The sequence below is a fragment of the Symphodus melops genome (assembly GCF_947650265.1).
Source record: "Symphodus melops genome assembly, chromosome: 13".
NCBI lineage: Eukaryota > Metazoa > Chordata > Actinopteri > Labriformes > Labridae > Symphodus > Symphodus melops.
The window spans coordinates 6,619,499-6,633,091 of NC_136703.1; the positions used below are offsets into that span (position 1 = coordinate 6,619,499).

Sequence of the window (13,593 nt, forward strand, 5' to 3'; positions counted from 1 at the left end):
CAACGACCATGGCAACCCTTTCCATTCTTTGTTCAGAACCTGCTTAAAGACTGTAGAGGCTGGATAACGTGCCTGCCAGGCTGAGTGCAAGGAGCTTCTTTTCAGAGGTGACCTAATATTATATTTCTAATTTTTTTGGCTGAATGGCAAAGTAAAGTAACCGAAACAAAGTCACTTCCAAGTCAATTCCCAATGGGCCAAATGCCAAATTTCATACTGGCACTTTAATAACAACCAGCTGCACGATCTCAACATGTACATGAAAAGTAAAAAATGACCTCTTTGTGAGAAAAACAAAAGAATATAGGCTAATTGGCGGCTATAACGAAGAAAAGTTTCACGTTATTTTAAGAAACAAACTATGTCGATAGAAACGATTTTGTCTCACCCTAGATTTTGTTTAATAGGTAATATGAATTGTTTAGATGGGATAATAGTTAGGGAACTTGGCACAGCTTTTATATTAAATCCAGGGCCCAAATGCACTCAGTAACTTGGGTTGAGCTAGGAGGATTCTCATGGATTCAAAGCAAAATATAAAAAGACAGCATGCTCTTAATGTAGCATTATGTGATGGTGGCAAGTAATTAGTTTGAACAAGATGTTGATATAGCTGAAATAATATCACACAGGTGATGAAATAAATGTTTTAAAAAGGTTAAAACTGATAAACACTTCATGTGGGGTTTGGGCAGACATGCTTTAAGATTCAGTAAAAACTTCTCTCACTTGTATATTGAATAACATTAATACTGAAAAGTACACAATTAAAGCTGACTTTTAGTCTACTAGGCCATTCAACTCCTCCTCATTGCAAGGCCTGTGTTTTTGACTTATTGCCTCTAATAACCTGTCTTAGCTCTGTATCTTCATTGAGGAGGCAAAGACACTGAAAGACAAGGATACATGACATGAAAGCTAGAATAGAATAGATAGGACGAGAATAGACAGCTTTGATCATGAAAGCAAACTGAAAAGACAAGAGGAGACGCTAGCATAAATCATGGACTGCCTTTTCAGCCATTGGTTAAAGTGCAGTGCACTTCAATCGTAAATATTTCAAATGTGTATTCTTGCATAATGTTGTTGAAAACAGTCAAAAGCGCAAGAATAGATGCGAGTATGCTGGCATGTATGCATTTCTTTTTATAATTTACAGATGCTAGAGCCAAGTTTCCCCATGGGAATATGTTAAACTTGTTTTTTCTTTAAAATAATTCTTAATAACGTGAAAATGTATGCACATACGTGGCTCCCACTTGTGCATGCAATTAATAGATCTGTACTGTACATTTGCATGTACCCAAAAGTCCCTGGTGCTCGTAGTAACAGCCATTAACAGGGTGTGCTTGTGTTGTGGTGAATCATCGGTTGGAAAAGCCAACAGGAAAAAAAGAGCATCAGCTGCCGTGCTTATCAGCCCAGGCTCACTTAAGAATCACTATGATATAGTGGCTACATTAGTTTTAGTTTAGATATTTACATTTATAAAGTACTGACACAAAATTTAGCTGTGCACATTTAAAATGCTTAATATTCACATAAGCGTCACATATTGGGAACACTGGGGCCTGGAAATATGAATGAGCAATCAGTGTGCACACTAATAATTCAGGAACTGACCTTACACAAGAGTTTCCTGATTGAGTGTAAGCAGATTGAATTTGTTCTTGAATAATAACAAAAATTCAAAAAAAGGAAATTCCTGGCAAAATATGTGAGAAAAGTAGACCTGGGAGCAAAACACTTACACAAAATCAGCATTTGTGAATTTAACAAAATAGTTGTACTGTATATTTTTTAAGGAGTGAATTGCTTTCTCACGTTGTATCTGGAAGGTTAATGCTTGTAAGTCAACCTACTGACAATTTCAGAACAAAAATGTAATTCAAATGTTTTATTGTTTTCATGAAAGTCTTTTTGTTTGTTTTTATAATCCAAGAATGGCAGTGATTCAAACTCAATCCTTCTTTAGACATTGGCTTGATGTTGTCCTTACACGTTACTTTAGGCTCGTGTTTGTCTATAAAATAAAACATCTGAAGATGTATATATATAATTTTTTTGATACCATGCTAGCTAAATGCTTGTTTAACTTGTACTGACCTTACTAGCACACAATCATAAAGTTGACTCTGTTTTTAGTTCCAACTTCAAAGAACGTTAACAGCCAACAAAACAAAGTTCTCTTCAGGAACCAACGTTGAAAAAGAACTAGCTGATTTGACTTTTTGTGGTTAGTCTGTAGACCTTCTCAAATCCCAAATGTCTGCAGTGAAGTTTGTTATAACTTATCATCTGCATGTGCTCTACAAAGTTAAATAAGTACATGTTTGATAACTGAGAAGAGGGGTATGAAGAAGGGCAAACAAAGCAGGGAACAGAGGAGACAAAGAAAAAATATAAATTAATGGGGATTTAGTTGGAGGGAAAGGAGGGAAAAAAGGAGGCAGATGGAAATAAATGGGTCGTATTAAAGCAATTCTGTCAACAGCTCTGAGTGGGGAAAAATAGCAGCAGAGGAGGAATAGAGTTAGAGGAGACATTAGAGGTTTGGTTTGGTCCACCAATAACCTAAATAGACTTGTTATGCTTCAGGTCCAGAACTGGGGTAAGAAATCTACCATGCTAGGAGGGACAAGATCAGGTAAATCCTACTCAAATCTCTGTTTGCTCTGTGTATCGACTGGAAGAGATGGATGCTTAGGCTAACATCAATAAAAAGGCGAAAACACCTCCTGTGGGGATTTTCTGGGATTGCAAATGAAAAACTGCAGTTCAGCAGCCAGCTGCAATCCGCCCAGTCACCTTCATTTTATGGTATCAAAACAGCTTTATTGCTCAACGCATCAGTGACAAATAAATCCAGGATATTCAGAAAAAGCACTAAATAAAAGCACTATCTCAAAATGTAGAGACTTAAGTTGGGCGGCTGTGGCTCAGTTGGTAGAGTCGTCGCCCCTCAATTGGAAGGTTGAGGGTTCGATCCCCAGCTCCTGCGAGCAACTTGTCCGATGTGTCCTTGGACAAGACACTTAACCCCAAATTGCTCCCCCTGCTGCGTCTGGGGTGTATGAATGGATAGTTACTGGATGGGCCTATATCCAGCCCATCAGTGTGAATGGGTAGGTGTGATCTGCGGTGTAAGAAGCGCTTTGAGTAGTCGGAAGACTAGAAAAGCGCTATACAAGCTCAAGTCCATTTACCATTTAAATAATAAATTATGTAAAATTATCATTCGTTAATACATCTCTTAAGGTTGCCACATTTTGGGAAAATATGCTTTTATGAAAATCACAGTTAATATTAACAATTAAAAAAAAAAATCAGCTTTAAAAATGAAAAATACTTGAAATGTGTCACATTAAAAGGTAAAGATAGCTTCTCACAGCCTGTGTTAACACAGCCTTAAAAGTTGATTTAGGATCTTGGGTTTTATTTCTTTCTGCAGAGACCTTGGAATAAAAACATTAGTTCCTCTCCACTTTTTCTTTTTCTCCGTCTCTAGCCCTCTCTCATCGTCTGTCCCCGTCCTTGTCTTTGTCACTTACTCACAACTGACAGACAAGCCTTATCCCTTTCGCCCACAATCAGATACTAAATTAAGGGTTATAATGGGACAGGGTGAAATCAGTTTGACTAAACAAGCACGTGTATTGGGTTATTAAAGCTGGCCAGGCAGTGATGAATGTCCCCAGTACGATGCCTAGGTTTAAATTGGTAAACACACAGAGAGAAGGACAGCTCCTATTATTTGGTTTGTCACCTACATCAGCATCAGTTTCTCGCAACAATTAGTTCAGGTCTCTTCCTAGAAATAGAAAACCAATATCTCTGGCTCTGTCATGGTTGCACTTTTTTTTTTTTTTTTTTTAGCTCCCTTTAATTCATAATGTAACCTTCATACTTTCAGTTTTTATTGTTTTTAGAGGTAGGTTTTATATTCAGTAACATTTTTAGAAGGAGACAATTTTAAAAAACTAAATCTTAAGACCATAAACTGAAGTAGAATAACTATTGGATACAGGTGTTGATAAAGAGGAGGCCATTGTACAAGAGTTATATTCATGATATTTAAGACTTATAAGTCCCCATATAAGGCAGGGAAAACACATTCATACACAGCTTTGGAAGTTTAAAAGGTAAATTAATATTCAATTACATAGTTCTTGTAGCAACAAAGTGCCCACACATGGACATATTGGTTAGCAATATATAGATATTAAATAGTCTACTACAGGCACATGGGAGTGATACGATGACATCATCCTGAATGCTGCACAAATTCATATTTTATTAATGTATATTATATTGATGAATGTTTAGTTTTTTTAAAATAGTTATAATTAACAGCAGCCGCTAATGATGATTTTACAATTTGTATGAGATATAAGTCACTCAACCCATGGAGATGTTCGGACAGAGCTGTAGAACAGATGACCAATTAAAGTTCTCTTTTCTTAGCTGTCTAACTGTGGCAAATGACTCTACTGTCACTCGTCCGTACAGTAGAAGTTATTTAAAGTTATTTATTAATTATTAAAACTAAACCTTGAAACAACTTTTACCCTCTCAGTAACATCTCAATGTTTCACAATGATTGAAAACCTCCTGAATGCTTTGAGTGTTTTATCCTGCAGGAAGTGCAAGAAATAAAAGGCAACAAAAATCACTCAAGACTCTTGACTCAATGGGGCCCTGGGTAGTCCCACTTTCCCCCTCCCCTACAAGAATGAAAACTGGGAGAAATGCTGCTAGAATATAATGTGTTTTGCTCCCCTTTTTGTACTTAATGGAGCATTTCTTTAACCGAGGCAAACAAACAGGGTTGACCCTGGTTCACCCATCGTTTGATTTCCTAATAAAATGTCAAAAAAGTAGAAAGAGTGAGAAGTAAAGAGTTATGCGAGTGTGTCAACAGAGGGGGATGTGGAAGATATAAAATTTGTTTAGAGAAAGTTTGAGAGCAGAAAGAGAAATAGTTTAGAAAAGGAGAAAAAGTCAGAGGCAGGCAGAGAGATTTTGTCACTGCCAGACTGTCCACAAGAAGAAAACCTCTCAGTAAAAGGAGAAGCAGCCTGGAACATTGTGACACTGGAGCTCAGTAAATCAACATTTCCAATTTCAGTGTGCTCTGACCATTTACAGCTGGCTTCACACCAAGTCTAGACTTCTTCAATCAATGGCAGCACAGACCATAGAATAGACGAATAAACGAGAAAAATCCTCCTGTATAAAATCTTATCCCATTTTGGGATTTAGGATGAGTAATTCATGACACTGCACAACAGATGCACTTCTGTTTAGTAAAACATCTTGTGTGAATATCTGTCAACATGCATTAAATATAAGCTGTTGGATTCTTTTTTTTCGAAAGATATTTCACTTCCTAAAAATCAAATCAACTTCCAGAAGACTGAGGTTGTCTCCGTACTTTTCTTTTCATAGACCATAACTGCCAGTTGAAAAGGTTGTCTGATTACAGTCATCATCAAGTGTTATTCAACGGATGTTTTAGAAGGGCACTTACTTTGGAAGCGGGACCAAAGACATTTCTTGCATGGAGGCAGCAATAATGACTCTCAATCACAGAAAGTGGAAAAAATTAAGGCCTAGTTTACACGGAAGAAGGAATTTTTGAAAACTGTTTTTTTTTCAGTGAGTTTCTGGCTTTTGTATGCAAAGGGTGTTTTAGTTCACTGAAAACACACCTTTTGGTCAACTTTTTTCAGCGTCAATATTTTCAGAAACTCTGTTTAAGGTGTTCATGTGTGCACTGCAAAAACAGTGTTTTGAGCTTGCAATGTCTCACTGTCCAACTGTTTCTCCTCCGTTTGAAACTATTGTGCAATAATCACCTTTGTTTTATTATTAGTACAATGGCAAATGACTGGTGTTAACATTACTAACCAGACTTTTCAAATACCACACATGCATAGTAACTCTCCAGCCAGGTTGATGGGACGCTGGAATGGACAGCTTTGTAAAATGAAATGGTCATTGCAGAGAAAAGGCGAGAACATTTTAGCATAGCATGTCATGTCATCGTTGTTGACTTGGTATTCTTATGACAGCTGTTTTTGTGTTGTCATGTGGACGAGGATGTTTTTGAGAACTGAGCGTGTGTGAAAGGGATTATTTTATGAAACGGAGGACAACGTCAGTTTGAAAAAGATAACCTTGGAGAGTATAGGCCTAACGTGCATTTGCACTGAAGTTGAACAAAGCTGGTGTTATTTCAGCCTGAATACTAAAAGTGAAATTGCTTGAGTCCGAGAATGCGTTGGAGAAATGCTTTGTCAGTTATGAACAGAGTAAGTCACCTTTCAAATTTTGTGTGCTAAAAGCACTTCATTTTTTTTTATTTGAAACTAGTTGACATACAGTGGATCCATGAGCAAAATGTAAGTTTAAAGCTGAATTAAATAATGGCATTTGAAAATCCAAACCAGATTGTGCTAGTTTAAGTCCTTTCATTATGTAAATTGCATGTGTGCATAAGTCATTGATTATGTAGATTTTAATTATTTAAAATAGGGAGTTTTGGATGTACAGATCTGGTTTGATATATTATATTTTTTCTCTTCATATGACTTTAAAAAAATATTAATTCCCCTTTTTTTATTCAATGCTAAAAAAAACCTTCGAAAATGTCATGTTTGGGTGTTTTGTGTCTCTTCCCCACGTGTGTGTGTTTTGTTTTCCTGTCTGTCACTCCCTCTGTGTCTACTAACTATCAATCAGTGTCCACAGGTGTGGCTCATCCAATCAACCGGGTTACTTAAGCTGGCTTCTGCCAGGAGGCCAGCGCCAGATTATTGTTGTTCCATTGTGGTCAGTAGCTCTCGTGCTCTCTAGTGTTTTCAGTGCTCCAGTGATATTTATTGTATAATTCCCTGTCGTGTTTATTAACCTCCGTGTTCTCTCTCCTCTTAGTGTTCCCAATCCTGCGTTCCTGTCCCTGACTCCGTCGTCGTCTTGTTCGTCTGATCTGGCTTCTTCACGCGTGCCTTGTACACCTCGTGTCACATAGTTTGTTGTTGCACATTTAGAGTCACTTAGATTTCATGCACACATAGTTGAGTGTCACATTGTTTTTGCTTACACAGTTGATTGTCACATTAAATAACTTGTACACATTCTTCGAGTCACATAGTTTCATGTTACACTTTAGAGTCACTTATATTTCTTGTATTTTTGATCACTCGTGTATAATAAATTGTTCCTTCGTTTTCATTTTCGGTTTCTGTCTTGTGCTTTTGGTTCTACATTATTCTAAACCTAACAGAAAACCTCTGAAGATAGCATTATGAACTTCAACGTCTCTTTTTAGTTAGTGTCGTCGGGCAGAGTTTGTACCCATTTACTTTCCCTCAGGTGTGCGTTTGTGTTTTGTCTCATGCCTCGGGTGTGATGACTGTATGTTGTGTAAGTGGTTGAATGTGGGTTATTTTTTTTTCCTTAAGTTTGTGTGTGTGTGTGTGTGCGTGTGTGCGTGCGTGCGTGCGTGCGTGTGATTTACAAACAGTAAAGCTATGAATATGTGTATGCCTAGTCATTCTTGCTTAAGTCTGTGATGTTCCACTTAAATATGTTGATGCCTGTGGAAGTTCAGCAGTCTTTTCATAGCTTTCTGCAGCTTCCCATGAATGAAAGAGTCATTATTTTTGCTGTGTTTTAATGTGTTTTTATGCAGCCGTTTCTCTGGCAGAGAGCAGATAATTGAATTGGTTAGAATAGAGGTACAATAATCAAGCTGAATTCTCTGGTATGCTCACTCATTTCATAATATATTCAGTAAAGTTTTTCTATTAAATGCCATGGAATCAACCAATGCTGCTTTATTAGTTTATTACTAGTTTATTTTCTCTGCTCTAGCAGCAAAGTACAGTTTATCAACTCGATAAAATTCTGAAAATCAATGGATTATATCCCTGCAGACCTTTTTTTTAATTGAGAATTGAGTATAGTTTGGGTACATTTTCAAGTTATCCATCTTTTCAAGTTGTGATAGTTAAAACATGGTATAGAAAACATCTGCTCTGAAAGGACTGTAAATAATAGTATGTCCAATAGTGTGGGGCATGTCCAATAATACTGGACATGCCCCAATTCACTTTGTGCTGTGCTCTTTGGACTGTCGGCTTTAGATAATCTAAATCAGGTCTTCAGGTCAACGAGACAGGGCCATTCAAAAATGTACCTTGAGATGATTGGACCAAGGACTAAGAAAGTGAGAAAATAAGACAAAGGGATTTTGCTAGTCTTGATGAAGGCTGTTAGGTGTTAGGTGTTAAGCAATGATAAAATAAACCGTGAAATGCCTCTGGCCTGGCAACCATGTGTTACTACTTTTGGCCAATTAGTAAGCCAGTTTGCAGTTCCATTGAGAACAGACAAAGGCATTAGCGTTCTCATTCCTGACAGATTTGCGCTTGTATTTTTTTGTGCTTGGTCTACATTGAAAATTGTCGCAACCCCTCATTTATCTGGGGAATACAAGAGCTTGACAGGTGTGCTATTCTGCTTATCGTCCTAAATACTCTCAGTAATAGGCAAAAGCTAACCTGGTGTTTAAGCTTGTAATTTCACACAATTTAACAGTAAATGTGTGATTGTAACCTTATTTAACACTAATCACTTTTCTTTTGTTTTTCCCTCTCTTTCAGGGGTCAGATGGGATCAATGGGTAGCCCCAAACCAGGCATGCAACAAGGAGGCCATGGAGGAAGTGGAATGGGAGGAATGGGAGGTATGGGAGGAGGTGGAATGGGAGGTATGGGAGGAGGTGGAATGGGAGGTATGGGAGGAGGAGGAATGGGAGGCATGGGAGGAGGAGGAATGGGAGGCATGGGAGGAGGAGGAATGGGAGGGGGAGGGATGGGAGGAATGGGAGGCATGGGAGGAGGAGGAATGGGAGGGGGAGGGATGGGAGGAATGGGAGGAGGAGGGATGGGAGGAGGAGGGATGGGAGGAGGAGGAGGAGGAATGGGAGGAGGAGGAATGGGAGGAGGAGGAATGGGAGGAGGAGGGATGGGAGGAATGGGAGGAGGAATAGGAGCAGGCATGGGCACAGGTGGAGGGACAGGGTCCAGAGCTGGAGAGCCCTACCGCCTGGCCACCCATGAGAGTCCATCTTCCCCTCGTCATATGCAGTCAAGCCAGGGGCACAGTACGGGGTCTGGTCACGGGATGGGCCACAGCCCAGCTGGGTCTAACATGGGAGGCCATGCAGGTCAAAGTCCTGGTCAGCACGCCTCCCGTCGTAATCTTCAAGTTGACTTCAGTGGGTCGGGTGGCTCCAGAACAGGTCGATCGCCCTCTATGTCTCCTGACCGCAGCGTGACACCTACTTCGCCCTACTCTGTGCCACAGATCGCACCAATGCCTAGCAGCCGGTTGTGCCCAGTGTGCAACACCACAGAGCTGTCCAACCCACCGGCTGTACCCAACTACAACACCTGCACCCAGTGCAAGTCCACCGTTTGTAACCAGTGTGGATTCAACCCAAACCCGCACCTCACTGAGGTAAGTCAGGTTTGACATGAACGAGTAATCTTTTAACACTTTTATTTTCCTCTCATGTCCGTCCTTACTTTGTCCCTGAAATGTTTGCAACAGAGAAGATTAATGTCTCGCTGCATAAATGGAATCAATAATCAAATAATGCTGATTTATTGTGAGAGACTCAGCCTGGGGTATGACTATAATTTAATCCTTTAGGCAGACAGATGCCACTTTTGATTAATGTTTCAGGTTAACATGATAAACAACTAAACAAACACATCTAAAGTTTGAGTTTGGAAACAGATTCAACAGACACAGGTGGGAGAGATTCCTCTGGCCAATAGCTAAAGGGATCAAGTGATTTGTTTTTGCAGAAGCTACTTTTGTTTTTTTATGCCAATAATAAACCGTTGGCCTAAAAGAGACTAAATTAAGGGGTGAATAAAGTGAAATAGCCAATGCAGAGAAAGTGATGGAAGAAGTGAGAGAGATGGGGGTTTTTTAGGCAAGGGAGACAGATGAAGACAGACAGAGAAAATCTCTGTCCCATGCATTAAAAAGCCTTTGCAAATGTGTGTGAACATCGGGAACAAAACATTTTACATTAAAATTTACATTTATTTATGTAGTTACAAGAGTTGAACATTAAATCTAAATATAACACATGAATGATCAAGAATGAGGCCATGAAAGGAAAGAAGCTATGTGAGTGTGTACTGTATGTCTTTGTGTATTTGTGATAGACAGTGAGTGGAAAGGTTCAGCAAGTGGCAGTAATTTCTTCCCGAGGCGATGACAGAATCTCTATCAATGTGATGGAGCAAGCACAAAGGTCCGGTGTGTGTGTGTGTGCGTGTGCGTGTGTGTGTGCGTGTGTGTGTATGTGTGAGAGTTCATCACACTTTAATCAGGTATGATTCAAGACAGATTGCCAAACATTACAGCATTCAGAAAGAGATGGAGGGAAGGGAGACCAAAACTAAAGGAAGAAAAGACAGATTATAAGTTATACAGAGGAAAATGGTGGGGTGAGGAGGAGAGGGAAGGTTAAGGAGCTGACTTTGGTTTGGTATGAGGATGACATTTGAATTTAGAGAAGGGTTCAAACTGTCAGTACCGTCTGTTGACAAATATTAACTCTCAGCCTGACTGAGGGACTTCAAACAAGCACAAACAAAACACAACCATACAATATGCAGAATCACGGAGATGTAGCTCAGACATATTCGCTATGCTGGCCCCCATTGATTCCTGCTGATGTCAGGTCCAGGAGCACAACATTGGCAGACAGCACGATAAACACTAAGCTATGTTAAACAAACCACTGTGGATGTGTCGTCGCGTCTCGGATTTCCTATGATTTTGTGTGGGAGAACATTGGCACCAAAATCATCCGCGTTTACCTGCTACATCATTTACCCTGATGCTCATTGCTATTCAGCTCGAGTCGTTATTGACATTTCTCAAAATAACATGTCAAAGCAAAGCATTTCACTGATCAGTGTAGTGCAGTGTAGGAAACAAGCAGCAAACAAAAAATAGCAATGACAATATAATTTGTTATAAAAGGTAAATATTCATCATTTAGAATGAAAAAAAACTCTAAAAATGTAAAACATAGTCAGCACAAAGCATTCACTGCAAAGCAACAATAATAGTAACTGACAGGAGAGAACAACACTGACAAACATGAACTGGTCATTTAAATATGTAATTATTTATTTTGAGGCATTTTCAGATTTGTACATTTTTTTTGTAGTATAGTAGTTTAAGTCGATACCCTCTTAAATGGAAACCGATACCATTTTTAGAGTAATACATTCACATCTAAACTGGAAGTTTTCACGCTTCAAAAAGAGGAGAGTTTATTTTTGACTGTGCAAAGTTTGCTAAGGCATCTTTATTAGACAGCTTAGATCACTGTAATTAAAAACTCACATTTTTATACTCTGTCATCAGCTTCAAGTGTGGCTCAGATGTGACGCTCTGCTTCACGTACTGCAGACAATGCTAAGATTTTTGGAGTCCATTTGGAGCACAATCTGTTTAACAAACTCAACAATCTTAGACACTGTTCCCTGTATTATATAGTTATTTTAACAGTTTTAACATGTTTATATAAACATCACATACCAGCTCCATAATATCAGCTGAAGGACACATCTGTCCTTGCTCAATACATTTAACTACAAATGCAATTGTACTTAGTTTGGCCATCTCTCTAAGTTAGGTTTAGGTTAGAGAGTGTTCCATGTTCACTATGAATCTTTACCTATTTTTTTTTCCGCCTGCTCTACAGAAAAACATAGATTTTTTTGTTGTTGCCACAAACAGATGATCAAGCTCATTTGCGCAAAGAACTATTTAAAACAACTCCACAACAGACAATTTATGCCACCACACAGAAAAACACCAGAGCAGCCTGTGATCAGCACCACGGACAGCAGCCAAAGTGACGCAATTATCCACCCTGATCTAACAGTCTGCCTCAAACTCAGCCTTGATAAATTAAACTACCAAAGATCTGAATTCAGTTCAACGGGCAGCTTACACTGCATATTAATTGCACTAAATGAGAAACGAGTGAATACGATATTAAACAATTTGAAGGTTTAAAAAAAAAACAACACATCTAAAATCATTAATCCTCTCAGTAAGACTGATACATTTTGCAGTCCAACATGTCTGAGCGAGCTAAAATGGACAAAACATACAGAGCTCTTCCAAATATCCCCTGTCATTTGTTGATTTTTTTTACAGTTTTATTGAACAGTTTACCATGAATTTAACGTAAATCAAACTGTAGATATTCTTTACACAGCATGTCACAAAGACTTACTGTAGTTACTGTACGGCTCCCTCTGTCTGCCTAAAGTAGGATCATCTTTAAGACCAAGCTTTGATCTCTGCTCAGGTCTATGCATTGACGTTCACGTGATCCAGAGTGTGTCTGTGTGTGTATGTACGTTTGTGTGCGCGCATTTTTGAGTGACAGCACAAGAGACAGAGTGAGTACTACAGGTTCATAATGGTGGATAATGCTAATAGAGTTGAAGGAGTGAGAAGTCGATAAGCCTCTGACTCAGGGATTTGGACTACACTTGTGAAAGATTAACCACTTACAAACTTACACACACGTACACACAAACCATCACGCACACACATATGCACTATCACAAGTGCAGATATGGATACGCCCACACAAGACACACATATAGCCAGCCCTGCTTAGCTCAACATAATTTATGCAAGAAGCCTTTGCAATAAACTATGGTGTTAATTAGTTGGAGAAACCATCAGGGATTTCCTGTAGGGTTTAATGGAAAACACAACATGAAGTTTTACACAACCACATACAATCTGAACATAACCTTGGCTTAGAAAAAGTGTTTTTCTCCTCTCACAAGCATCTGTGTGAGAGATTCAAGGCTTGTTGTTAAGATTTTTTAGGTCATCCATAACATTATTATTAAGCGTCTTGAAACATGAGCTTACAACTAAGACACTCACATCTGCATTGCATAAAAAAATCTCTGCTGCATTTGTTGTCCTCCATCTTGCACAGCTTAATGGACTGGTCCTGCCATTGTCTGTGTTACGATGAATTATGTATTAGAGCCGTCTTTCTATTAATGTTCCTCATCTTCTCCGCTATTGTCTCAGATAATCAATGTTCTCTCAATCCTCGTAATCCAATAAACAGTCCCACCTGCAAACCTTGTTACACTCTGAATCGATTTACAACATTAACAGGACTTAGCCCGACGAGCTGTTTGAGATTTATAGATAAGCATGTCGCACACACTTACTTACCTCTCTGAGTTCACTATAATGTACATTTAAAACAAAAAAAAGATTTTGTGGGAAGAAAACAAAATGCTAGACATTTCCTATAAGGTCTTTGCCTTATGTGATGTCAGATTTTTAAAAAAAAGCTCAAAATGGGCTTTATGCCTTTTTATTTTGATTGGGCAGTGGATAGAGTAGGAAACAGGGGGAGGAAACAGGGGGAGGAGAGAGAGAGAGAGAGAGAGAGAGAGAGAGAGAGAGAATTGATAATTAATTAATAACACTGATGATAAGGGC

The 13,593-nt window shown here is 38.8% G+C and overlaps 2 protein-coding genes across 8 annotated transcripts in view; one reads left to right on the forward strand and one right to left on the reverse strand.

Moving 5' to 3' along the window:
* The window catches only part of LOC306833666 (helicase ARIP4-like), a 179,175-nt gene that overhangs the window by 119,539 nt on the left and 46,043 nt on the right, over nucleotides 1–13,593 (reverse strand). The window lies entirely within an intron of this gene.
* The window catches only part of bsna (bassoon presynaptic cytomatrix protein a), a 141,755-nt gene that overhangs the window by 26,402 nt on the left and 101,760 nt on the right, over nucleotides 1–13,593 (forward strand). For all 7 annotated transcript variants that reach the window (XM_079359081.1, XM_079359085.1, XM_079359083.1 and 4 more), the window contains exon 2: nucleotides 8,670–9,528. In XM_079359081.1, the coding sequence (XP_079215207.1) occupies nucleotides 8,670–9,528 (859 nt within the window). The remainder of the gene's footprint in view (nucleotides 1–8,669; nucleotides 9,529–13,593) is intronic.